This window comes from Agelaius phoeniceus, chromosome 5 (genome assembly GCF_051311805.1).
Source record: "Agelaius phoeniceus isolate bAgePho1 chromosome 5, bAgePho1.hap1, whole genome shotgun sequence".
Lineage (NCBI taxonomy): Eukaryota > Metazoa > Chordata > Aves > Passeriformes > Icteridae > Agelaius > Agelaius phoeniceus.
The window spans coordinates 16,445,549-16,472,701 of record NC_135269.1 but is presented as its reverse complement, the minus strand read 5'-3'; the positions used below and the strand labels follow the sequence as shown (position 1 = coordinate 16,472,701).

General features: G+C 41.7%; 1 protein-coding gene across 1 annotated transcript; it reads left to right on the top strand.

Annotated features, from left to right (window-relative positions):
- The first annotated feature begins 1,142 nt into the window (after nucleotides 1-1,142).
- On the top strand, nucleotides 1,143-26,677 carry TTLL12 (tubulin tyrosine ligase like 12). Its single transcript, XM_054632007.2, has 14 exons — nucleotides 1,143-1,306; nucleotides 7,998-8,173; nucleotides 10,178-10,376; nucleotides 11,564-11,723; nucleotides 12,315-12,445; nucleotides 14,975-15,051; nucleotides 19,052-19,168; nucleotides 19,296-19,490; nucleotides 21,020-21,131; nucleotides 21,914-22,065; nucleotides 22,139-22,220; nucleotides 22,663-22,731; nucleotides 24,210-24,348; nucleotides 26,170-26,677. The coding sequence occupies exons 1-14, from the start codon at nucleotides 1,187-1,189 to the stop codon at nucleotides 26,319-26,321; spliced, it is 1,881 nt and encodes a 626-aa protein (XP_054487982.2). The 5' UTR covers nucleotides 1,143-1,186; the 3' UTR covers nucleotides 26,322-26,677.
- The last annotated feature ends 476 nt before the right edge of the window (nucleotides 26,678-27,153 follow it).

Below are 27,153 nucleotides of genomic sequence, written 5' to 3'. Positions count from 1 at the left end.
CTTTAGTTTATAGACCTTCCTCCTGAATGATTCTGTGATTGTGTGGAGAAAGGGATTGTTGCTACCCTTGGGTAGTTACAGAGGACACCGGTCCAGCAACACTAGACAGGGCAGAGGGCAAAGAGATATTTCTTCAACATGGCACATTCTCCACTGACTGTGGAGTCAGTGAAAGCGAAGCTTTCTTGACCAGCCACTAGATCTGATTTCTTGAACTTGACTATTTCCAGGGCTGTAGGACTCTCCTCCCAGCACAGTGCTGCACTGCCAGTGCAAGCAGCACTGAAGTTGATTTGAGGATGGGCTGGCAGGAAAAGGAATTTCCACAGTCTGTGGAGCAGATAATGCGCAGAGGGAGCGGTGTGGGTGCTCCCAGCAGCAGCAGCGGGCACAGCAAAGCCCTGACCTGTGCTCTGAGCAGTGTCAGACAACTGGCTTCGCTCTTGGAGCTTTACAACCATACCTGAGACAAGACCAAAGCTAGCAGTAATGTTTAAAAAGCCTCAGGTTAAACTGGTTTAGGCTATTCCCCACAAAATCTTGGAAGGAAGAGATTTTCTCAGAAATCTCTTCTAAACCATCCAATGAAAGAACTGAGAAGCCAGCACTCCACTACGGGTTCTTGCAAAAAACACACTCCCTCTTGTACTGACAGATGTTTAAGTCAGGCTTACATGTTAAAATTTCCTTGTCAACGTTCAAAATAAAAAAGGTTTAATTCAATAAATGACTGACACTATGTTTTTCCTGAGCATCACAACTTACACAAAGCAATTCCCACGGCTGTGGCCAGCAATCAGTGCCTGCCATGCCTCACATCCCACCCGGAACCCACTTCAGGGGCTGTGGCTGGGGCCTTTCAGAAGAGCCCCTAAAACACCGGGGAAATAAAAAACATGTTGTGGCCAGCACTGCACCACAAACACTGGGAATTTTATAAACGCTCAAGGGCAGAAGAAGAACAAAAGAGAAGCAGAACCCGCATCTGCTCGGCAGACTGAAGCCTCCTCCGGGCCCTTCTCCTCCAGGGTGTCTGAAACCGCCCCGGCGCTACCGGGGCCCACGGCTCTCACCACGCTCCGGAGCCGAACCCCCGGCGTCTCCGGGAACGCTCCGGGAACGCCCCGAGCGCCGCTCCCGCCTCCCCGCCCGCCCTCGGCCCCGCCCGGCGCGTTCCGGCCCGGCCATGGCGGGAGAGGGCGAGGAGGATCTGGCGGCCTTCGTGGCCCTGCATGGGGCTGCGCTCCGCGCATCGCGGGTCCCCACGCAATACTGGGAGAGCCTGAGCCGCAAACTGCGCGGAGAGGTGGGTGAGCGGCGCTGGGGCGGCTCCGCACGGGAGAGCGGCGCTGAGGGAGCAGCCCCGGAGGGCAGCCCCGGGCTGGGGGAGAGCCGCGCTGAGGGAGCAGCCCCGAGATGGGCGAGCGGCGGCGTGGGAATGGCCGTGGAGAGCCGTGCTGAGGGCAGCCCCTGCGGCCCTGGGCGAAGAAGAGAGTCCCGGTGTTGCTCAGCAGGGGACAGCGGGAAAGGCACGGTGCGGGTTGTGTTACCGAGACTGCAGCTCGGGGCTCTAAAAGACGTCAGGTGTATTGTACATATCTGATTTCGTCTTTTTGTTGTCGGCGTGAAGTTTGGAAGCGTTTGGAAAGCCTCGTAACTAGCGATACAGTACTGGAGAGAGGTGATGAATCGAAAAAACCACAGCATTCTACCAGCTTCAAAGAAAAAAATTATCTCTGTCCCAGGCAAATGCAGGACAATGTCCTCAACCCTTCAGCTTTTTATGCTAAAGAGAGTTAAGAAAAAACAGCAACCGTAGTAGTGTTAGACTCAGGATGTTGTCATATCGTAATCCATTATGGTTTGGATTGGCTTTTGCCTGATTTTTAATTTTTTTTCCAGTTCACTTCCACGCAGATCTGCCCTGCAGTCAGTCACTTATAACTGTGCAGAGCTCAGCCAGCTCATCTCATGTGTGCATGAGTTATCTGGCTTGGGCAGTATTCTTCAGGTGAAGCTGCCCCTGGCCCTGAGCTAAAGGGAATGTGGAGGCACAGGCACACTGCAGGGTGGAGTATCCCTTTTCACCTTTATAGCAACCATCTGCTTGCTTCCTGGAGCTTTGTGATGAGAAAGGGAAGAGAAACAAAGACAAGAAAAAGAGTGATTTTAAACAGATTGTAAAGACACGGGTTGTATTTGGACAGTTTTTTCTGTTTGCACATCTGCAGCCCAGCCTCAGTAATGAGGAAAGCTGTCTTTGATTTGTGGGAGTAAAGGAACAAGGAACTGAGGCAAAAACCTTTCGTCTGGAGAATTGAGAGTGCTTGAGGGAGACTGGAAGAGTTGACCTGGAGAAGAGGATATGAATGAGGTGAATTTCTAGTCCTGGGGAGAGAAAGAGATCTGATAACTGGAGAAAGCAACTAGTGTTGGTTTGCTGGAAGGCAGGATAAGCAGTGAAGAAATGGGTGAGATGGGGTGAGAAGTTTGAGCTGGTACTATAGAATGGTAGAGAAGATGAGGGAACTGCAGTTTAACACCCATGTACAGGTAAAGTAATTTCTAATTACCTGAGTGCTTCTTTTCCCCATCTCAGCTCCAAAGTAGGAACAGGAGAAAAGCATTGCAAGTCATGATATGAGTGTTTATAGTCAGGAAAGGTCTGATTATGTTCCTGCAGCTTTCAGTCTGTTGTGTGGTGGTGTTAATAACAGGAATATGTGTTTATTACAGAGAAGATTACTGAAAATCTATACTATCTCAAGCATATGCCCAGTCACAAACTCCTTGTGGAATTACATCCCCCTCAGTAAGTATTCATGCAAGGAACTTGGAGCAGGAATATTGTCACAGACTTGTTTTATGAAAAATCCTTTCCTTAGGATTTTTTCTCCTAGAAGCCGAGAGGCCTCAGAAACAAAATGTAAACATTTGTTATCTGCTGCTGTGGAATGCAACAGGTGCATCTTTGATTGGTCTCCTGTGGTTGTTTCTAATTAATGGCCAATCACAGTCCAGCTGTCTGGACTGTCTCGGTCAGTCACAAGCCTTTGTTATCATTCCTTTTCTATTCTTAGCTAGCCTTCTGATGAAATCCTTTCTTCTATTATTTTAGTATAGTTTTAGTGTAGTATATATCATAAAATAATAAATCAGCCTCCTGAAACATGGAGTCAACTTTCTCATCTCTTCCCTCATCCTGGGACCCCTGGGAACACCACCACAGAATATCTGCTGCTCTGCTTAGGTAGGAGGGTATGAGAAGGGATGTCCTGGAAGAGGATGGAACAGAAGACAGTATAGAAAACCCAAAGTTGAGAGCTGTTATGTTTCCACATGCCGGTGTGAAGCTGGAGGTAGCAAACTGAACCTGTGCTGTGACCTAATGCAGGCTTGAGATTTGTGACCTGTGGCTGAAATCCTTGCTTGTTAGCAGCTTTGCTGGGAGGGTGTAACACTGAGAAGGTAGGACAATAGAGCGAGGAGAGATCCCTGGTGCTGATGTTTTTACGGGGGCTGGGATGATGAAAGGCAGAAGGAAGAAAGCACATGCCCTAAGGCAGCAGACTGCTCCTGCTGCTTCATTTTACTTGCAGTAGTGGCTGAGCAGGCTCTTCTGTACTAAATGTAGCAGTGTGTGTGGAAAAAGAGACTTAATTATTTCAGTGAGCTTTGGAAGATAAAGCAAGCTGCTGAGTGCTTGTCTCTACTGCTGCAGCTCCTGGTTTTTGCCCAGAAGAAGGGCAAAAGGATATGGAGAAAATTGGGGTGTCCAGGAAAAGTTACTGTGAGGAGTGCTGTGGAGTGGGATAACCTCTTGAGGAGGTAGAGACAGAGTCACAGGACCTTACTTAGAACTGGACTATGCAGAATGGCTGGAGGAGCAGCAGTAAAGAAAGAAAAGGAGGTGAGGGGAAGGGGTGAAATGGTTTTGGGAATCTAGGTAATAAAATATAACTCAGGGGGCAAAACCCCAGGGCAGTGTAGAACATAGGATGTTTCTTGTGACATGTGTTAAATAGGAGGAATTTTTCCTTTGTCCTAACCTGCTGCAAAGATTAAAACTTTCTAGCATAGAACTTGAAAAATTTGCATCTATAATACAGATAAAAATATCTCTTGCATCAATACCTCTAGAACCCAGCCCAAGCAACTGTTATTCAACACTGTCACACATATTTCAACCCTCCCTCCACTGTGTACACCAAAGCCTGTGAGAAGTGGAGGGTTTGGTTGTTTTTAGTTTTTTTTTAATTTACCTTGGGATCTGCTGGAGCAGGTTTCCTTCTGAGAGCATTATGTAATTGGATTGCTCATTCAAAACATGGTGTAACTGCTAGATCGGTAAACCTGCCTTTAGTTATTCATTTGCATTTAACATTCAGCATCTGTTGGGAGGAAATTCTTTTTGTGTTTCTGGCAGAAACTTGAAAAATAAAATATATGCATATGTAATCATTCATTATAAGTGCTGAAATTCTGTTTCTAGTGTAGTGAATGTTTCTTATGCTCTTGAATAAACTGTATAGTATGTTTATAAGCCTGGAAAATACAGTGCCTGCATCTAATTTATTCATAATCTTTTCTTTTTCTATTCCAGCCATACACTAAGTTATTTTGCAGTTATATTTCTCTGTAATGCAGGAAGATTTTTGTAGCCCTCAGATGCTGCTGGCAAAAGACCACTTAGAGTTTCATCCCAGTTAGAAATGGAGGCTCTTAATTAATTACTAGAAGGAATGCAGCATGATAATACTGCTAGATTTTATTTTCCAGAGCAGTGGAAGGCAGCCTGTTGCTTAGAGGTTACCTGTGGCCTTCAAAGCAGTTTGCAGTGTGCCCTAAAAGAATTTGCTAGAGATGCCTGTGTGGTAATTGTCGTGACATGTACCTGCTTTGGTATCAAGTTCTCTGGTTTGCTGGGGTTGGTTAGGTTGGAACTGTACCTGAACATGCAGAGGGAGGGATTTTTGCCCAAACATGTTTTGCTTGCAAGCAGTTGTGCCACTGGAATGTGTTGGTACCTTTTTGCTGTCTAGAAGTTATTGGTTGCACTGGTGGAATACTTAATGTGAGCTCTCCCTGTTCTGCTTCAAGCCAGAGATTACTTTTCAGATTGGTGGTGTGATCTTATCCAGCTGGTTTTTGCTTAAGGAGCTTACTTAAGATTCCCTTAATGGAGCTGCTGTGTTAATAGGTTCAGTGTGACAGCCTGGCTCAAAGGGAGGGAGGAAGAGAGGACACACAGAACTGTCTGTGTATCCACACTGACAACGAGGTGCTTCTGCCAAACCCATCCGTGAACTGCTGAACTGCTTGTATTATCAATTATGAGTTTAAAAATCAGCAAAACCCTCACAAAAAGCCACTGATTAAGGTGGTCTTGAGCTGCTGCTGCTGCGAGAAGTGTGATTTGCTTTGGGTGAGGAATACACATAGTTCACTTTTAAGTGGTTATAAATTCTCTAGAAGAAATTTTTCATTAAGCATAATTCTGTAAAGGTATTAAAAGTGGAGATTTTTGCTAAATGCGACTGCTACAGCCTTGTGTATCTGATAATTTGTCAGAGGGAAAGACCAAACTTTGGCTTAGGGCATTTGGAATCCCTTCATTTTTCAGTCTTGAGATGATATTAAATATAATAAAATAAAATAAAATATAAATGCAACAGCTTCCCCTTAGTGTTATGGAGGAACTCGATATTCATTGTGGGTGTTTGGTAAACAGGTGGAGCCTGTCCTGAGGGAAGGCTGAAGCTGAGTCAGCCGCTGGCTGGCCTCCTGTCCCTCTCACAAACTCCTTAAGACAAAAACCAAGTGTGGAAAACACACACAGTGCCACGATGCAGCACATACCAAGTGGCTCCCCTGAGTCACACTTGCACTTTTCATTTTCTGATGATTCCCATTCACTTGCCTGTTGCTTCTTGCTGGCTAATGAGGTTGTTGAGGATGGCCCTTGATCCAGGCAGGAGCACTGAAGTGTCACTTCAGGGAAGAGTGGAACATGTTTCCTGGCACTGCTTTTGCTGGCTGCCATGGGCTGGGATTAGCATTTGTGCCCTTAACCTGACCAGGGAGCTCACCCAGCTGGGAGCCAATCTGACAAAAATTAGTTGTGAGCACAGGGAAGGGCTCTTCCTTTTTCTGGGACCTGCCTGCAGCTACATGAAGTTCAATAACTACAAATTTTCAAGGTAACTGTGCAGAGACTTGAAAAAGAATTGAAAGCTACTATTAGAACAGCAAGAGGTTTTGATACTGCTTATTACTGAGTAATGTTATCCTCTTCTAGCAACTGGAAAACTAGAAATAAATTGGAACTGCTATTTTGATACCTGCTGAAGTGAAAGAAACTAAATTTCTGATTTTTTTTTTAATAGGTGTGGTTTTAATCTCTAGTAAGTTTGTTTGGAGAGTAATTTTCTTTACCCTAAAAAGATGCATATGCATGTATTAGCCAACATACTGTTAGCATCTCCTTAGCATTTAGCTAAGAAGCTGTGTGCTAAGAAGCTGTTAGCTAATAACAGCTAATAGCTGTTAGCTATTGTTAGCATCTGGAAGGCATCCCTGCCCATGGCAGCAGGGATGGAACCAAGACGATCTTTTAAGGTCCCTTCTAACCCAAGACATTCTATGATTTTTTATCCAACATGGTCCCCTCCCCTTTGCTTCCACCATCCCAGAGGAAAATACCATCCCCTGTTCCTCAGAAGGGAATTTCAGATACTTCTTCACTTGGATCTGATCTGTGAGCTGTGGCTTAAGATGAGAAGTAGCTGTTGCTGTCCTGCTGACTTTCTCCCTGTAATGGTGGACACTCCCTCTTTGAGCAACTGTCTGCTTTTTCTAGGTGCCCTTTCTTCACAATTGTGGAGTTGATTTCCTCATCTTCCTGTTGAGGCTTAGCAAAAATAATTGTCCTGTAGAAACACTCACCTGAACAAATGGAAGCTTGTTGCTGCCACTGGCATTTTACAGCTAAGAAGTTGTCAATATATAGAAGTAATGAATTTTAATAATGTGGCATTGCAGGCTGTGTGTTGAACCATTGCAGGTTTGGAGTGTTGAACCAGTAACTTGAGAGCTCACACTTTAGACCTTTCTCCTTCCCTGCTACTTTTTAGTCATATTAGATTGAGGCAAATGATCTGTCTGCCCATGCCTGTGTGAGTGATTCTAGCAAAATAATTCTTTCTGAAAAATTTCAACAGTCTTTGGAGGCTTTACCTATTTTTGTCTTCTAAAAGCATGTCTTCATTTTGAAATGATGAGAATTGTCAGCAGAGTCTTAGTTCTGCCAGATATGCAAGCCCGCTGTTTGGGAAGGGAGCCCTGTGTGGTGACTGCCCTCATTTCTGTATGTTCTAGATGGAGTTGTTGCATCCAGAGTAGGCAAGAATGTAAACAAACCCCTTTCAGCACCTTAGTAGACATAAGTGTATGAAACTTAATTTTATATATAGCAATATAAGGAGTCTCCCAATTTACCTGGGGGTGAGTGAGCACTGATAGTTCCTTTAATAGGGAAAGAAGAGAGAGAGAAGCAGGCTGAGATTTCATAACTGGTTCAGAACTCAATTGGGAAAAGCTCTTTTTCTTCAGGGACCTTAATGTACTTCAGCCTGGTTGTGGAGCACTCGGTTTTGCAGGTCTTAAATTACTGATTTTAGCAAAGGTTGAGCAAGGGTATTCTGTTTTCAGCCTCTAAAATTCTTAATGAGACGTTAAACTGATAGGCAGTCGTTAGTAGACCTGCTGCTGCCAAAGAAACCAACAAAGCTTCCTGCCAATATTGACTAAAGAAACTTCCCAAACAAATAGCTCTATTAAAATGTGAAAGAATAAATACTGTTGTTCATTCATCTCTTAAGTTAAAAATGCCATTTTTTATCAGATTACAGGAAAGAAATGTCTGCAGGTGTCTCATTGTGCATATCAGAGTTCTATCTTATCCCGTTGCATGATATTTTCTGCACTTTCCATCTCAGATATTTGATGCTGGTGACTACTTTGGAATAATGCAAGTAGAAGAGGTGGATGAGGAAGAAGAAGTTGATGAAGAAATGGAAGAACAATTTAAAAAGAAACCAAATCCTGGAAATGGACCTTGTTTCAAAGTTATTGTAACAAATGAGAATGGACTTCAAGCCTCTAATCCCAATAGGTGAGTTGTGATTTTGAAAATATTGTTCAGTCTTTGAGTAGTGTGAAACCCTAAAATAATAGTGACTTGCTTTGAGACTTGTTGGAACCTATTCAGAAATCCTCTTTTCCACCTCTAAGACATAGCTGTATGTTTGAGGAAAGATGCATGCTATGAAGCACCCCTTGCAAAGGGTACTGGGAGCACAAATATCCTAATGTGGTTCCTTTTTAAGTCATGCAGGAAGATACTTAGAAATTGTTTTTTAGTAAACTCGGGGAGAAAATAAGGAAAAGGCAACCTTGAAATGATTTCTGCAGAAATAAAGCAAACCTTTGTATCTGCAAGACTGTGTGCCTGTGGAAAAAAAACTAAAGAAATACTTGTGATCTCCACAAACTTCATGCCAAGGTACTCACAGTAATATTCTATGGGCTTCCATTTCCTTCAGTTGGCTGAAATATAATTCAAGAGTGGTCGTGTGCATGTGTGTGGAATTCAATATATTAAATTACTGTTCTCTCGCTAACAATCAGCTTATCTGTCATGAATGTAAGACTAGGAGGCATGTATAAGACTAGTATAAAGTTGTGTAAGAAACAACTTTATGTTATAGTACTGCTTTTTGTGTTCTTACTGGTTTCAGATACAGAACAGGGTATTTGTCATACATTAATGAAAAGCAGTGAGATGAAGTCATCTCTGCTGGAGATCTAAGTTCAGTTCTGCTCAGTTCTGTAAAACTTCTTTGAGACCATTCATACTTTTTAGATCTTTGGTAAACATGCAAAACCTAAAAATTTAAATTAAGCTTGATGAGTAAAACCAACAAAGATTCATAGGTATGTGCCCAGCCTTATCCTAAGTAATCACCTTTCTAAATCTGAGAATACTCTTGAATTATCAAGTTCAAAACCAGCTCCTGTGATAATCTTGGGCTTCTTTGCAGCATTCAGGTAGTTTGAATGTGGGAGCAGAACACCAATACACCTGTTTGCTAACATTTTGAAAGAGCCTGACCTTAGCATTCTTTGAAAGAGCTTGACCTTAGCATTCATAGGAGTCTTTAATTTTAAAATTAAGTTAGGTTTCATGTGTGTGTGGAATCTGGGATACAATAATTGTTCAACCATATTTGCCTTATGTGACAGCTAATATATTTTTAGCTTTCTGAAATATAGGTGTTGTGGAGGGTATTTTGTGTGGTGTGGGGATTTTGCTAGCAAGTAGAATTCAGATTTTTCTCTGTAATTGTTCAGCAGATGATATCACCAAAATGTGAAGAACCCTTCTGTTTGAAAAACTGTGGTTTTTTCTAAAAGTCATGCAGCCTAAGCAAGGATTAAACTTGTCAAGGGAAGCTGTGCCAGATATGTATGGTTTTATTTTAGGTTAGATTGTAAATTTTTTAAGCAATGCAATTTTTTCTAAAAATGATTTGGTGACACACCCCACCCCTACCCAAAGGAAAAAAACCAAAACAAATGGAAACGATTGAAACTTATTGCTCATTTTCTTTTAATAGCACATACAGGCTTCTGATGATCAGACTTCTCCACCTGGCTTTACAGATGACAGTAGATATCACTAACCCTGTGGCTAACAAGGTCCTCAAGTAATTTTTCAAAACAGTGTATTGTTTTCCTGGTTAAGGCAAGACTATCAGGTTGTTGCAGTAGAGTTCATAGTGGTAAAAAGGGATGGCATTTGTGTTCTTGGCTTTTAATGGGAATAAACTCATAAACTGAGTGCCTGTTCTTTATCTGCTCCTCATTTTTATGGAAATGCTCACTAATGCACCATAAGCTTTCTAGAGCAAAACCAGAGTGTAAATTACTGCTGGAAAGTTGCTCCTGCAGTGCCCCAGTGTGTGCTCAGGGAGTGACTTTGTGACTCAGAGCAGATTAGCTATCACACCATCTCCAGGGAAAGGCAGCATTTGTTCAGAGCACGTGTGTGTGTGTGTGAGAGAGCCCTGGGGGTAACAGCACCCCGGGGTGTGATGCCACCCCAACTCTCCTGCAGCGTGTTCCTCGTCGACCACGCCTGGACCTTCCGCGTGGAGCACGCGCGGCACCAGCTGCGCCACGTGCCCGGCCTGCTGCACAGGATGGCCAACCTCATGGGCATCCCCTTCCACGGAGAGATCCCTGACGAGGGCAGCATCGAGCAAGTGCTGCAGGAAATGTGGAAGTACAGCCAGACCTACCAGCTCTCTCAAGGGGTAAGACTGTACGGGATGCTAAAAATTTTGGGGTGGATACGTTCCAATACATGAATATTAGCAAAGATCCTTACAGGCATTCTTTCTCATTGGAAGGAGAGCAGATGCTGCTTTTAGGGTGTGTGGGTAAGACCACACCAGATTTGGTCACCCTGCCCTCTCTAGCCCTTCAGCACTGTGCAAACGTGTCTTGAGCCTTCAAACGCTTCAAGTGCACACATGCCGTTTTTGAGGGAATACAACCCTTGGGGTGCAGGTGAAAACCCTATTGTACTGTTTGCATTGGAGCTCCAATGTTTTTTTGAGTCTTTTGAATTAAAGAGGAGAAAGATGAATTCTTTGGCCTCAGCCCCTTGCAGAATGGGCAGGGCTAGCCCTGAGAAGTGAGAGCATGATCAGACTGCCCCTATTAGCTCAGGATCTTGAGATTGTTCTCTGGACTGGTCATCTTTATCATTTAAGCTCAAATTTAACTCACAGTAGAATCAGGTCTGAAAAATCCCTGAGAAGGGGATTCAGTGTGACTTTTTCCTTAAATGAAAGGGAAATCTGAACAGTATCTCTGAGTCTTTCTATCCTATCTCTTTGTTTCTCAATTTGTCATGAATAGCTTGTGAGTGAAATGGAATTATCTGTGTTACTACTTGGAAAGTGATTTTCCAGAAGACAATTAATTCATCCTGTAGCTGAACTTGTCTTCTGTTCACTTTTCTAGGAAATATCTCAAGTCTACTCTCTCTGCTCCATTTCTGCCTCCATAAAAAGGCCACATTAGTGCTACCAAGCAATTTAAAGTTTATTTTCTCATTCAGGATTTTTTCGTGATGAGTGTTGCAGGAAGGGGCACTTTGACAGTGCAGCCTCCACACTTGCAGCCAGCTGTTGTTGCAGGTGGCAATGTTGCTCTCCTTCACACTTAAACTTCAGACACTTTTTAGCTGATTGATTCTGAGAGAAACTGAAGGAAAACTAATCCTACCAAGCAGCCTTCTGCTGGTTTAGCTGTCTTAAGCAGCTGGTTTGGTTCAGGGAAAGTGGGTCTGGTAGGCAATAGCAGTAGCACAAGAAAGAGGAGGCTGAAGCAGGAATCTGAGAAGTGGTGTAGGGGTGCTGCCAGTGCCTCTGTCTCATGGAGCTTTTTCTGCAGTCCATGTGTGTGAGATGTCCCCCTCTGTTTATTCATGCAGACTGCAGAGGAGAAGGTTCCTGTCTGGTACATCATGGATGAATTTGGATCACGCATTCAGCATTCAGACCAGCCAAGTTTTGCAGCAGCACCTCTGTTTTATATGCCTCAACAAATTGCTTACACGATTCTCTGGCCTTTGAGAGACCTTGAAACTGGTGGTGAGTGTGTGTCTGAGGAGCTGGGGTTTTCTTTTAAGCTTGCAATAGAAAATGGGCCAGTTCTTAAAAAATCATTGAACATTTCACAGTAGAATAAATGTTTCAAGACCAAAATGGCTGCATTCTTGTAACACTGTCAAATATAAAAGTTCTCTCTGGCTAATATTTCTGTATTTTAGGATACAGACCTTTTAGCAGTCCAAAAATGTTGCTATTGTTTTATTGACAGAGAATTTAAATCTTGCATCACTACCTTAGTGAAACTGCAAATTCAGTCATCTGAGGGATTAAAAAAAAATCCCTTAAAATCTGTGTTTGTAGCTTTGAGTCAGAAAGTTAGGCTCTGAAAGTTGGGAAACACCAGGCCAATGATTTATTCCTGTAATCTTAATCAGGGGCCACCCTCTACCTCCATCACGTGGAGAAGATAAACATCCTGAATAATACTTCTTTTATCACGTTTCATTAATTATCTCTAATTTTTATTTAAATAACAAAAGTTGTGCTGGTATTGACTGTGCAGCTGTCATTTGAAGATTTTCAGTGGGAAATGAAAGGCAGCTCCTAAAGGTTCTCCTGGTTTTGGTGCAGATGAAGTCACTCGTGATTACGCTCACGGGGAGACGGATCGCCTGATCAGGAAGTGTGTTTTGTTACCCTGGGTGCCTGAAGTGTTGGATGTCAGCTCTTCTACTCCAGAGCCACCAGATGAGCATTACCAGGTATGATTTTAACAGGTTAATTCCATATCTTATCTCTTTTAAGAAGAGGCAGAGTCTAGAAAAGCATTGCAAGAATTCTGATTTTGCTTCTTTTTAAAGACTGATTCAAAGGACAGCCATTAAAATAAAAAAACAATTCAAAGCACAGTGAGACAAGAAATGTCTTATACGTAATATCTAAGTGTTTAAATACTGGAGCAACATAAACAAGTTCTAATATTTTATTGCTGTATTGCATGGCTATTTTTATAAGCACACTACAAGGTACTTCATATGAGGCATCCATCTTCCAGGTAGATGTTTGATACATTGCCTAATAGGCTTATTGATTGAATTTGTTATTGTAGCATTGCTGTTCAGTCTTGAATTACAGAAAGATTTGTTTTATTATTTTAAGAAAAGTTTAATTTTTCAGACTGGATGCTGGGCTATGTTGTGGTTTAGAACTAATAAATATTGGAGCAGAAACATTTTTAAGTTGATGGCACTCTTCTAAAGTACTGATTCAGTTTGTTTCCTTTCTAATAAACGTTTGGGATGTTTTAAGGATGTGAAATGAATGTTTGGAATCTCCTTGTCATGAACAATGTCTACATGAGATTCACATATTAGAAAAATGAGGAAACTGATACCTATGAGGATGCTACTGGCTACTAATAGCATTCAAACTGCAGCTTCTAAACCCCAACCTTATGTTTCTTTATGGTGGATGAGAAGCAGAAAATGCTCCATCCAGCTTGTTATTAACAATATCTAGTCAGAAGTGAAGTTAACCTTCTGCTAGGTAAAGTTGTACACTCATAATAACTGGGCTGTCTTGTAACCTAAGGCAGATTGATTGGTTGTGATTTTGCATTTTTGGAAGACCTGTACTTTGCATTAACAGAGGAACAGCAATGCACCCAGAGTTTGTCTTATATGTATTCTCTTGGCAAAAGTGCCTTGGTCTCAGAGAAGGCAACTTTTGCATGTTTTAATTCTGTTTTGGTATGATCGGGTCAAGTTAAATGAGTCCAGAATCCTCCTTTACCACTCTACCTTAAAAACATCTTTTCAAGGTAGCTTTTTTTTTTAAACTGTCTCTGCCACTCAGCTGTTGAGGGGAGATGAGAGCTCTACTGATGCTGGAACCAACCAACAGAGCTTTCATTTACTGCTAGACATTCTAGAGTAAAAGAAAGTCTCAGCTAGTGACAAACCAGTGAGGAGTGGCTCGGGGCATGCCACATCCCTAGACACCAAAGGTGACACAGCTAGAAAGAGATACATCTAGATACAGCTAGAAAGGTGATACAGCTAGAAAGAGATACCATGTTGCTGACAGTTCTCATTATATGTAAAATAATCCCAGTTGCTGTGGCAACTCAGCAACATTTTGACTTAACTTTTTGATACCTGTTTTTTATTCTGTTATCCAATTCTGGTTTCCAACACAGACCACAAAGACTGTAACTTAAATGATACTGTGGGTGATGATGGGGCACTGATTGCAGGAACAAGTGTCAGGGGAGGCAGCTTCTAATGAAATGTCTGGGATGGAGGAAGTATCTCATGGGACTAGGGAGATTTCAACAGCTCCCTGGGTTTGAGCAGCAAAAAACACAGTAATGCATCCTCTGGTACTGTTCTGAGAATTGTAATCTTCTCACCTTAAAAGTACAAGCTACTTTCTTTTTCTGGAGTGGCTGCAACCATTATTTTGTATTTGTTCCTGCCCAGTCTGTTTCAGAAGGTGATGTCTAAGATCTTTGATTACCATTGTGGTTTTGTTTGTCTTTCCACTTAAGCAGGATTTTATTGCTTTACCAACCTTAAGGGTAAAGAGGTGCACATGTGGCTGGACAGACACCTCACTGCAATTTATGACAGTCTGGATCAGCTGGAATTCAAAGAGCCTGTTGCACAGCAGCAGCTGCTTTTCTTTCTCAAGATGTACTTCTTCTGTCCCAGAGTTTCTGAGAGCTGCTTTCCTTTTGCAGGGCATCCGCAGGGATACAGAAGTGTATTTCCTTTTAGCAGTCAGAGGGGGGCTGTACAGGATAGAGAGAGACATTGCAGGCATGGTTGCTGCTGAAGACTGCAGAAAACGTTTTGCTCATTTTCACAGGAGCAGAATTGGCTTCCAACATCCTATAATTTTTTTAGTCATCTGTAACAAACTATCACAACTAAATGGTCAGTCTTCCATTTTGTTGGAAGTACAACAACTTTGTCTTCTATTGCATATGGTTGGCTGTGATTTGAGGAATTTTTTTTTTCATGTTTAGGAGACAAGAATTTCTCAGGGTCATTCAGCAGTGTTGATGTGCCCTGATCTTGAAGCCTTATTTCTTACTCCTTTTTACTGTTAGGATTTCTTTCTGCCTCTGTTCTTGTACTGATTTTTTTTTTTCTGAACAACATAGTACACAACATAATGGAATTGTAATTTTGCTAAAATTCACTTGCACCAAAGAGAATGGAGTAAGACATGCAATGGACTCTTTCATTCTGACTGGAATTAACTTTTTGTGGTTTTCTGTTTTCTAGGCAATTTTAGCAGAAAACAAGGAAAAACTTCCTGTAGCGATAAATCCACCAGTTTATGCCAAAGACAAAGTTTTCAAGTATGTATCCACAAACAAAATGTTTTCTTACCACAATTATGTGCAGTAATTGCAGTGTGTTCAGGCTGAACAGCCTTTTCCATCTTTGAACAACAGAGGCAAGTTAAAGGGAGGTTTGTATGGAGCCACTTGCCTAAAATTCTGACTTACTAGTTACCGCTCTTGGATTTATTCTTCAAAGTGAACGAATTGTCACTTACATAATTTCTAAAAAGTAAATTTAGTTTGGTTTTCTGTTTCCTTTTTTTAGTAAGTGCCACCTTCTGGGTGAAAGAAAAGTTGCATCATGTTTTAACACTAAGTTACACAGTGTTGTTTTCACTAAGAATGATATAAGGTGTAGAAGAGACACTAAAGACTTGTCTTCTGCATTATAGCATGTATGTCCACAGGGGTTGCTCTGTGCTGTGTGAATATAACAGACTATTCCCCTTGTCAGATGGCATTACCAAACAGGAATCCTATAAAAACCTGGGATGTTTTAAATTGGACATGTGTTTACTACAAAAATGAGCTGTATGCTGTGAAACCATTTCAGAAGAAAGCTGGAAGAACATTGCAAAGATAAGGGATTTTTTTGAGCAAAAACGGTGGTGCTGCATGGCCAGGCTGCCTTGTTACTGGTTTTATTCCAGAACAAACCATTGCTTAGCATGTGCTGTGAGTTGCACTCCGGGGTGTTTGTGCTCTGACACTGGGATCACAGTTCTTGCTTGAAACCTTTTGCTTAAATGGTAAAGTTGCACTAAAATGTATTTGGTAGGTGTACTCACACTGAAGAACTACTGAGGATCAGAAGTCACTTCTTGTGGAGAGAGATTTGTTAACTTGCCCAGTGGTAGTCAAGGTTTCATTTGTGGTTGAAATCTCTGGTTACGTGACTGTGAGGATAAGCAAAAGCTGATACTTTTCATCTGATGTACTCAGATACAGGAGTCAAAGTCAGATGCATTCTGATAGAGGCAGAAGGCAATACTTAGGGTGTTGAGAAACACATATTTTTCCCTACTTACCTCTTTAGTTTGTATCTTACATTTCAAATGAATGGCATTCACATTAGGCAGAGAAGGAGGGGGAAGCACATGAAATTCTTCCCACTTTTCTTCTAAGAAATTTAATCCACACCCAGTCAATGTACTCTTAAGGGCTTCCCTCCCTTTTCCTTTATCTTGTTCATATCTGGACAGAAGGCTATGAGGTCTCTCTCATGCTCTGAATTTTGTGTACTAATGTTCCTCCACAGGTAGAGCAGCATCTCAGAGTCCAGATGACTGAGTGGGAGCTGCAGCCTTCCAGTGCTCTTGGCTTTCTCTAAAGGTTTTAGGGCTGTCATCCTGGGCAGACAGATGGGAACATGTGGAGCTGGGTAGATGGGTGTAGCCTGTTAGTAATGTTTGTGCTCTCCTTTGTGGATTGCTGCTGTTTTAGGGGATTCAGAAGAAGTTCACGCTGCAAACTTTAGAACCTGGAACAAACTCTTAGTCATCTAGTATCCAAACAGAGTTAAGACAGAGAGTGGAAGATCAAATAAATGTTTAACCTGAGCCCTGAAAAGCAGGGGAGTGAGTACAATTAGTTTGATACAGCAAATTTATAGGTTTAATTAGGGCTTGTAGCATAGTAACTGCTGCCCTAGGGAGATTGTTCTATCCAGCTGTGCTGATTGCTGAATGGAAAAAAAGAATCAAAGAACTAAATGCTTCAAAGACAGATTTATTAGGGAAAGTCTTTCCAGTTGGTGTTGGGCTTGATCATCTCTGTTTCTTTTGATCTTCTCTTTCATGTTTCTTTTCAGCTACATCAGTTACTGTTTTAAAATGTCCAAAGAGCTGTTATGAGGCAACTCTTTGTTTTGGTTGGTCTTGTCAGCTCTGTGCTGTGGAAGTTGATTCTCATAACTGCTTCCTAGCTTTAAATATTTTGAGTTTAAAGATAAGTAACATCTAAACATATTTATCTTACTTGTATCATTTCACTGAATGTCATCTTTAATCCCAGAGTTCATAGCATCCCTACCAGGACTTCAGTGAGACCAGGGGAAAAAACCCATCATTTGGGAGGCATGGTTAGCTGGCTTCATTAGTTCAGTGTGTCACTGATACTGGACTGAAAGGTCCAAAATAGCTTGGCTGATAATACAGGATTGCAGTGGAGGTGTTCTGCCCTCTGCCAAAGCCAGAATGGGACTTGGTGCATTCCTTACCTCTGTGTATCTTTTTGTGGCATTATCAGTGTATTACCTTAGAACAAATGAAATGGCCTTATTTCCTCTCTAATCTTAACCTCCCTCATCTTATTGCAATGATGTTCTTGCACTTAAAGCTAAATTGAGCTCCCCTATTACTTTTGTGCTGCATTTTAAGCAAGTCTTCAAATATGTAATCCTGAGTGCTCTGGGACTGGATCTTTGCAGGATAGTGACTTGTAGGGTGTGTTTGTAAAGAACCAGTTTGGGATTTTCTGAACAACTTCAATTTTAGTACTTCTTGTGCTGCATGTGTTCTTTCTTGCCTATTTGTGTGGAGATTTTGGATGCTTCAGAACTTTGTTACAGCATTATATAATTGGCCTTTTGTCTTTAGGTCACCACTTTGATTTCCTCTTGCTCCAGCAAGGACTAACAGTTACTCCAAACCAGTGGATGTTAGGGGAGCTTGTGGGTTTGGCAGTACTTGTAGTGGATCCAGTACATTTGGTATTACACTTCCCCTTGTGTGCAAACTTACAAGGAGAAGCCAAGAAGCCACAAATTGCAGGAAGAAATGCTACTTGGACTCTGTGGAAATACTAATTTTGTTCTCTTGCAACAGTGAGGAAGGACTGGTGGCTTCTTTCAACAGGCTGATTCCCTTCATCCAGAGTGAAGTCAGCTCTGTCAGTTACAGGCTTCAGCATAAATAGTATAAATATTACAATATCTCACACATGGAGCTATGCAAAGCACCTTACATACTTTGCTTTTTAAAGAATTTATTTCCCCCTGTGACTGGGCTATTTCTGAAGCTCATCTTTTTAGAGAAGTTAGAGATGTGTCTCTCAGGGGAATATATTTTCCAATTGGTTAGTAGTGGAGGAGGAGAGGAAAGTTCTACAACTGTTTAGACTAGATCTGGAGAGAAGGGAGAATAGAATAGTTTCTCATGGAAAAAATTAGTGGTTTTTTATTCTGTTCAAATGTTTCCTTACCATGAGAATGATATAAAAAACAGTCTTGCTTTTTGAGTTAACATGCTGAATTCTGAATTAAGTGGCATCACTTAAAGCTATAAAGTCATCAAAATAACCATTATTTCTATCTGCTTATTTTAGCACCCAAGTCACTGGTTTTATTTGAGAGGGAACTTTCCTAAGATATACAACAATTTACCTCATTCTTGGTTACATTCTGAAATGTATGTGAGGTTTGGGTTGGTGTTTTGTATGATTTTAAATGAGGTTGAGAGGGAGTTTGTATCAAGCCTGAAAGTTTTCTGTATTCCCAGCATATACCTAATGTACCTACTTTCATATGTTTGGGTTATTTACAGTTCTGAACAAACAAAAATAATCTTCTGAAGCTACAGAATTAAGCTGACAAGATTTCCTATGACTTTCTTTCATGTGGATGACAGCAAGTTGATTTTTAGAGCTCTTTCAGGAGTGAAGGCATTCACAAGACCACTCTTATTTCTGGATATTTCATATAGAACAGTGAATTCATGTTACTCTTCTGTGTCAGGGGTTTAGTCATCATCTTCTGAACTGTTGTTTTTATGAAGCTGTCAGAGCTAAACTACCTTTGATATTTCTATCTCAAAATAGATAATTTTTAGGTAATCTCTCACAAGTTTTTTATCTATCCCACTTCAATTTAAGTTGTTTTTGTGAATCAAGAAGAGATTGTCACAGAGAGTGTATACAGGAAAAAAACATAAAAGTTTTTTTTCTATTCAAGCATTAGTTGATCAGTTTCAGGAACTAAACTGACATTTTTCTTCTTTTGTGTGCTTCTTTCTTCTAGGGTTTTCACAGACATTCCTCAAGTTCTCAACAGCCTGACACATCCCCGTTTTGTATTCACAGACAACGAGGGAGAGGCAGATATCCTCTACAACTTCTCACACTTCAAAGATTATAGGTTAATTAATTATGGGATTCATTATTCCCCTGATAATACTTATTTTTAAATTTCTTTTCTATAAAAACTGTGTTCCCAAAGGCCTCCCCAGCCTTCCCCCTTCACCAAGCACTTGTTTGCGTTGTAGGAAGCTAAGTGAGGAGAGGCCTGAGGTAATGGTGAACCAGTTCCCATGTGAGAACCTCCTGACTGTCAAAGACTGCCTGGCATCCATTGCTAGACGAGCTGGAGGACCAGATGGGCCCAGGTGGTTGCCTCGGACTTTTAACCTCGAGACAGAATTGCCTCAGTTTATCAGCTGCTTCCAGCAACGAGACAGAAGGTGACTTGTGTTTCCTTTGCCTTAGGTTCTGTCCTGTCTTGATCTCACTTTCCTCAAAGACCAGGAGCCCACATTTTGGTCTTGGCAGCTGTTGCACTACCATGATTTAGTTCTTGCTGCATTTATATTCAAGTGAATTTTACCTGACAAGTGGAGGCTTTTTAGGTTTTTATTTTAGGTAAAAGTAATTAAGCAATGCAGTTTGAAACCCAGAAACTTTGCTGTGATTTGAATACATAGTTGAAGTCCTTTGCTCTTTTCCTAGTCAGGATCTTGCCTCTTGTGTTTAACAGATATACAGAGCCTCAAAATATGTTTGCAACAAGTGTGGGATTTTATTTCAAGGGAACAGTAGCAGTTGTTCTTGTACTTAAGCCGGAATGGAAAATGTTTAAAGTACTTGGGTTCTGTAAGGTTATGAAAGTAAAATTGGTGTTAGACTGAAGCAGTTGTGGAGCTTTAGGGTTTTAAATCCACACTTCTGCTGGTGCAGCTCCCTTGGGTGGAAATTATGATTTCTCTTCTTGTGAGAGAGAAAGAGAGCATTTGCTACTGCTCTGTCTGGCATGGAGTACTGTGGTTGAAAGGTTGCTGCTTTGGTGATGCTTGTTTATTATGGTGACACCTGCCAGGTGTTTCATTTGGCCATTATTTGCTATTCATAATGTCTCATGGACTGGCATTGACCAGGAGAGAGCACACCTGCCACGTGTCCCTCATTGTGGTAGTTTAATTCCTTTTCAGCATCAAGGACTGACAGTGCATGCAGTGTGTATGTAAGCTTAATGGGAAGGAGGTGGTAGGAATTTTCAAACAAACAAAACAGAAGTTAAATGCTATCTTTAGCTCACTTTATGATACTTTAATAGTTTGAGGAAAGGACGTCAAGCATCACCCTGTCCTGACTTGAAAAGATAGGTGGAAAGACCAGCATATTGCTGGATTTTCTCAAGGATATCTCAAAGAATTTTGCCCCAGGAGGTGTCTGGGGGCTAGAAAGTGAGACAATGGTGGTGTGGTTTTATTTTCCTGTCATGTGAGCTGCTGATAAACTGTGTGGTTTTTTTCCCAAAGAGATGAGTTCTGGTGTCATTTAATGTGAAGGATTTTGAGGTGTCAGTAGGGACCAACTTGGAAAATTGCACACTACCCTGCCAGAGTGTTCTCAGGCTCCTAGCAGAACAATTCCACACTGTGACTTGGTTGTGCCTGTTCATGGTGTTGCTGTTGATGGGTTGTTTTCCCCTTTTGATGGAGTCAGATGCAGTAGAAGGAGATAAACAGTGAGACAGAGTTAGGCCCTAACTAAAAAAAAAAAAAAATTTGTGAAAGGTACCACTGCCTTTTCTCTCCCTTATTCCTAAGACCTACTCCTCCCAGCTGTCAGCAGAAGTCTTAATTCTTGCAGTGTAGCCCACAGCTTTATAAAGTATTTTTTCAGGAGAAGACATGTATCCAGCCAAATGGATATTTAGCCGGATGAATGAGGTGGATACTTACAGGTATTGCTCTCTCACTTTCTCTCCCAGAGGAGAAGATAATCACTGGATATGCAAACCATGGAACCTGGCCAGAAGCCTGGATACCCACATCACCAACAACCTGAACAGTATCATCAGGCACAGGGAAAGCAGCCCAAAGGTGAGAGGGCATAGTTTTGAATGGGATTTAAAAAGCAAAGCTGAAAAAACTGCTTCATAGAACGAGGTCTGAAAATACAAAGGAAATTTATTCTTCAAAATACATATGCTGGCCATAAGCATACAGTTCAGAGTAGATTCAGTTGCAAATTGGTAAACTCCAATTGTTGCAAAGATGAACTCAGAGCCTGATGTTGCCTTATGTAAAGAATAAAACTTGCCCTGGCAATAAGGGGTACTCCAGCGTGGTGCTGCTGTAAAGCCAGTCCTCAGGCTGGCAGACAGACACACTGACTGTAGTTAGCATTGCTCATCAATTTGGGAACATTATTGCTTCTGTCCCCTGGTTGGTTGTTATTGCTCAGTGGCACAAAGGACCACCCTTGCCAACAGGAGATGAGTTATGGAGCTTTTTACAGGGAGCCTGCAACATCCACCTGTACCTCACTGTGTGTGAGCACTGGAGCTCGCTTCAGCACCATTTGTTGGTGACGTGTGGACTGCATGTGTTTTCTGAGGTACAGAAATGCACACGGAATTGCTTCACAATTGTTGCAAAACAGCAAGGTCACCAGAGTTAGAAATCTGTGATTTTTAAAAATGAGAACATCCTGGCCTCCGTGTTTCCACACCCTGTAGTCAGAGTGTGAACAAAAGCAACGTTGTCTATTTGTGCACCTTTCTGGGGAAAAGCTGAAATGCAGGCAGGGCTGCCCTAAGTCACCGAGGTGCAGTGACACTTGCATTTCACCTGAGCTGTCCCTGTGCTGTGCTGTGCTGTAGGTGGTGTGCAAGTACATCGAGGAGCCGGTGCTGTTTGAGCGCGAGGACGTGGGGCTGGTGAAGTTCGACGTGCGCTATGTGGTGCTGCTGCGCTCGGTGCAGCCCCTGCGGCTCTACAGCTACGACGTGTTCTGGCTGCGCTTCTCCAACAGGTGCTGCCCTCCCCTCGCAGGCTGCACCTGCTGACACGGAGCCCTCAAACTGAGGAGTTGTTCTGTTCCTTAGGGTGTTCTCGCTTGATGACTTGGATGACTACGAGAAGCATTTCACCGTCATGAATTACGCTCCTGGTGCGACATTGAAACAGGTAAGCAAACTGCCCAAAACACTCCCTCACCTTTCTGTTGGTAGAAAATCTTCTGGTGTTTGCTGTTAGCAAATAGTCTGTTTCACATCCACTTCAACAGGGTGTTCAAAACACCTGAAGTCCTAAGCAAATACTTTCCTAGACTCTTTCCCCTCTTTGCCCCAGTCACCTGTGGTTATCTGAAGTAATACAAACCTATGTTCTGAATGGAATCCACATTGAGAGAGACAATAAAAGAACTATAAAAAACAACAGCCTGTCATTGTCAAAGCCTTAGTGTGATCTTTTACAACAAGAAATCCTGCAACAAGGAAGGTATTCAGGAGCTGTCTTAATTCCCTAGTTCTCTACTTGCATTTGTATGAATGGCAAATATATTTGATGCTCCATTCTCTTGTCATTCCTGACCAAGACAGCCTTTGATGTTACTGAACTGTTTTAGGTGCACTGTGAAGACTTTATTCCTCTGTTTGAAAAACAATATCCTGAATATCCTTGGACAACAGTGCAAGTAAGTCAGCAACTCATCTTTTTCATGTAAATGTTCATTATGTGTTTTGGGTTTTTTATACTCAGCAAATCAGCTTTTCCAAAAGTCTTGGATTGTTAGGATTTTTTTTTTCTTAGAAGACATATTTCATGTGTATCACAAAGGAGATCATATGTTAACCTTTACTTCAAACTGTGTAATTTGCCCTCAAATACTTGATTGTTAGAGGATTGTATTTTATAATTTGAGAATTTTACTTCATGATCACACTGTGATAATTCTTTATGTTGGACGTAGCAATACAGCCAGTCCTGACCACTCCCAAGTGTAGAGTTTGCTGCTGCTGCTCCAGCTTCTCTGTGTTAGAAGCCTTGCCAGAGCCCTGTCCCTGCTCCTTGCACAGATGACTTTTCACAAGAACACAGATGGCTCTCTCATACCAGGGCATTTTTTTACTGTAAAAAGGAAGCTCCAAATACTACAGTGCCATAAAACATGCAGGAAGGCACATGAGGGCCTTCTCATTGATTTTCATTTTTCCTGTGATTCGTGCTTGAAAGAAAAAGCTGAATGTGAAGAGCTGCTTCAGAAACATGCACAAAACTGAATTCTTTCATTCTTCCATATTTATTAGGAGCTGGAAGAAACAGAGTGAATGATAGCTGAGCCTTTATATGTGCATATTCATTCAAAAGTGCATAAATTATCCAACTGTGACTTGATTTCCTAGATTAATTCACATTTGTTTTAACTAGAACCTTGTATACTCAGACTGTGACAGGTTTTAAAATAGTCTGAAAGAGACTACAAGGGGTGAAAAGAGAGATGTAAAAATACATCCTGTAGGTTATCCAATGTGGTACAGTGTACAAAAAATAGAGGGAATGATTCACTGCAGCATAAATTCAATGCTAAAACTCACATCTCTGTGTTCTTCCTGGTTTATTTCATTTCCAGATTGGATATTTGACTGTTTTTCAAAATACCTATGTAATACATTCTTCAAATTTCTATGTCCCCCCCACCATTCTTAGGGGTATAAATAGGTAGAAGATTTTTCATTGCAGAACAAAACAAAGCAAGACTACAACTGAATAGTCAGGAAAAAAAGCAAGAATCTCACAATTGTACTGCTGGTTTTCACAGAACTCTCCTAGGTTTTCTTTTTCCCCTCCTCTACACATAAGTGCAATACTTGGCATAATGCCTGAGAAGGGCGTTAATTATAATGTTAAATGCACTATTTTTAGGATTTCCATAGTATTCATTGGCTTCCCAGAAAAGTCCATGGATATTGCCTGGTGCTGAGTTCTTTCTTTGTGTTGGCATTAGGTCTAAATGCACATTTGGAAGCCAGTACTGTGCAGATTTTCATCTGTTGTGTAGTGCAATTTATACAAACCCTTTCAAACACTGCATGAATTAAGTGCTTAGAAACGTGTGTTGCTTTTATGGAAGCTCACTGCTCATTCAGAATTCACTGCTTTTTCTGTTATTAGGCGAGTATTTTTAAGGCATTTGCTGAATTGTTCCAAGCTGCTACATCTAAACCTGCCCCTCTTGGCATCTGTGATTATCCATCTTCAAGAGCGATATATGCCATTGACTTGATGCTTAAGTGGGACACCAGCAGAGATGGTGAGAAGCTCTTTATTTGAGTGTTGAATTGTTTATGTTTGTGGACCTTTTCAGAAGTCTGTTCTCTGTGCCTCCCACTGACACCTGAAGTTGCAAATTTGTGGGGATAGCATCTGCCATGCTGCTCAACAGGAGTGATGCAGCTGCCAGCTGCTGGGCTGCATCCTTGTTTCCCTGCTGCTGTTGTTCTCTGTTTGGAGAAAAACAGAGCAAAACAACAGGGGGATGGGGGGGGGGGGGCCAAAAGAATCCAATCAAACCACCACACACACAAAAAACCCCAAACAAATGTCTGAAATACACAACTCTCTATGAAAATCTTGGAGACATCTAATTGCCTGTGGCTTCCAGGCTTAGAGCAGTGTTCGGTGCTCAGTGACTTACTGTGGCAGGGAAGGGACCACATTCACCATTTCAGTGCTGTTGATGTCCTCAGGGCTGACATTCAGCTGTTACCAAGTCTCTGCAAGAACATGTGAGTGAGGCTGCTTCATGTTAGTGCCACAGCATGGCTGCCTACCTGAAGCCTTTCTTCCAGGCAGCTGTGGAGTATGGAGGACTGGTAGCAAAGTCTGCCAGACAGAATAGTTTGTTGTCTCACTAGGAGGCTCAGAAGTGTTCTGTAAATGTCCCTGACTCAGACATGTGTTCCTTGTAGAGGTAAAAAAGTAGCAGAGGTGCCAACACGAAGAGAACTGCCAGGGATACTGAAGGGAGCTGAGCATACTCTCTTTGTGTGGTACTGGGTTCTCTGGGACACAGAAGTTGATTGCCTGGGCCCGTTTGCCTGCAGAGCAATTAGATGTTGTGTGTTGGGTGAGTGCCCCATGGCCACTGCTGCAGGGACTGATTCTGTGAAGATTGAGTTGCTTTCATGGAGGGAAATGATTGAGAAACAGGAGATATAAAATGGAGCCTTTGCTGCTGAGATGAGGTGGAGCAAGGGTTAAATGTGTTTTGCTATGTTCACACTGGATCCTCTTTCACCTGTCCCAGAGGTGTCCTGAATGGGATAAGCAAAGCAGCTCACAAACATTACTGGATTGAGGACAGCTACTGTAGTAAAAGAACCAACCTCACATTACATGCCTGGCTGAACATGAGCTGCACAGGTCCCTGGCCTTTTGAAAGTGAGGGGTGGTGCCAGTGGCAATGCTGTAAAGCTGTGGGCAGCCTGTGGACAAAGAGATTTGTTGCTCCTGTGCAAAGCACAGTAGGATTCACTTATCCATCAGAAGGTTGTTCCTCACTTAACAATCTCAACACCAGACGTTAAACAAAATCCTTTGGTTTTCTCTGCACAGAATGCATTTGATTCAGAACTGATGAAGTTTTAAGAGAAAGTTAAATTTCCTGACTTCCTTTAGGAGTGGTATGAAGTGGCAGATGGGGGTGGCTGCAGTTAAAGGAACAGGACTGCTAAATACCTAGGAGGTTTAAGAAAGCAAGGTTTGTACTGAAATGTGAAAGGAGAAGCAGAGTTTTCTTGAAGATGTTTGAGACTGACAAGCAAAACAGCTGATTCAGGGAGATCATATTGAATGGCTGCAAATTCTCATTCCAGAGGAGGCACTGAATTAGCACAGTAGTTCCAGAATCTGTTGGATAATTGTCCTCTGGATAATGAAGGTAGAACATACTTCAGTCACTCCGATAAAAACCAACCTACTGAAACAAAAACCCCCTACTGGCTTGGCAGTTTGGGTCACAAAAGATGCTTTTTCCAATAATTTTCTATAATTTCTGGATTAAAGAAAAATAGTGATTTGGGATCTCTGTAGAGTTTGTATTAAGCAGCAATGTTTGTGTTTACCTTGACAGGGAAAAGAATTATGCAGCCTCAGATCTTGGAGGTGAACTTTAATCCTGACTGTGACAGAGCCTGCAAATACCACCCTACATTTTTTAATGATGTCTTCAGCACCTTATTTCTGGATGAAACAGACAACTGCCATGTAACACACATTGTCTAACCACAGGAGATTTGACTCCATCAATTTCCTTGTCAGATATGCTTATCAGCAGGATTTATATTTCAGTTCTATCAGCTGCTGATGCAACTGTTTTTCTGTACTGATCACCAGGGTAAAAAAAATTGTCTCAGAAGAATATGCCATATACTGTATTGATAATCCCTTTGTCTGCATTGTCCTTGTCTTGCTTTTGTTCTTTCTGTAAAACATAGCTATGTGTTGACAAAGTGTCTTGTTTATTGAATATTGGAGGCCTCAGAGTAGGATTTGTTTTTCAGGTAGCCTGATTGCTTGCTTGCTGGGAAACATTGCACAAGTTCCTTGTGTCAACATTAAAACTATAATTTTCTGAATCATGTTGGGGTTTGTATGTCTCTTTCTTATCTACCCCTCCTATACAAAGATCGAAAACATTCTGGTGGGTGGGAAATCATGATAATAATAAATAGGGTATTTCAGTGCAATGAACTATGGGGTTAATGGGACTAAAGGTTTTATGGATCATCCCATTTTCCTTATTTAAAAAGAGAGAAAACAACCCCACAGCATTTAGGAAGCTTGTTCTGATGGCTATCATCCTTAGCCTGCCCCTTAAAGAAACCAGATTTTTGAGGATGTGAGCAGGAGGCAATGTCTGGAGCAGCACAGGAATGAAAGGAATTTTGAAAACTCTGCTAGAAGCTCAAACTGTCTTTGGACTTTGAAGTTTAGGGCATAAGAGAGAGGTATTTGGCAGTGGATTGTCCATTTGAAATGAATCATTCCTACTCTTTCCTCAAATCAGGGTCACTTGGCTGAAATTTAGCTATTATATGTGCAAGCTGCAAAAAAT

Coding starts and splice junctions, on each gene's coding strand:
- TTLL12 (XM_054632007.2), top strand. CDS start 1,187: ATGGCGGGAGAGGGCGAGGAGGATCTGGCGGCCTTCGTGGCCCTGCAT. Junction 19,491..21,019: donor TTCCAGCAACGAGACAGAAG/GTGACTTGTGTT, acceptor TTTCTCTCCCAG/AGGAGAAGATAATCACTGGA. Junction 22,221..22,662: donor CTGGTGCGACATTGAAACAG/GTAAGCAAACTG, acceptor GAACTGTTTTAG/GTGCACTGTGAAGACTTTAT.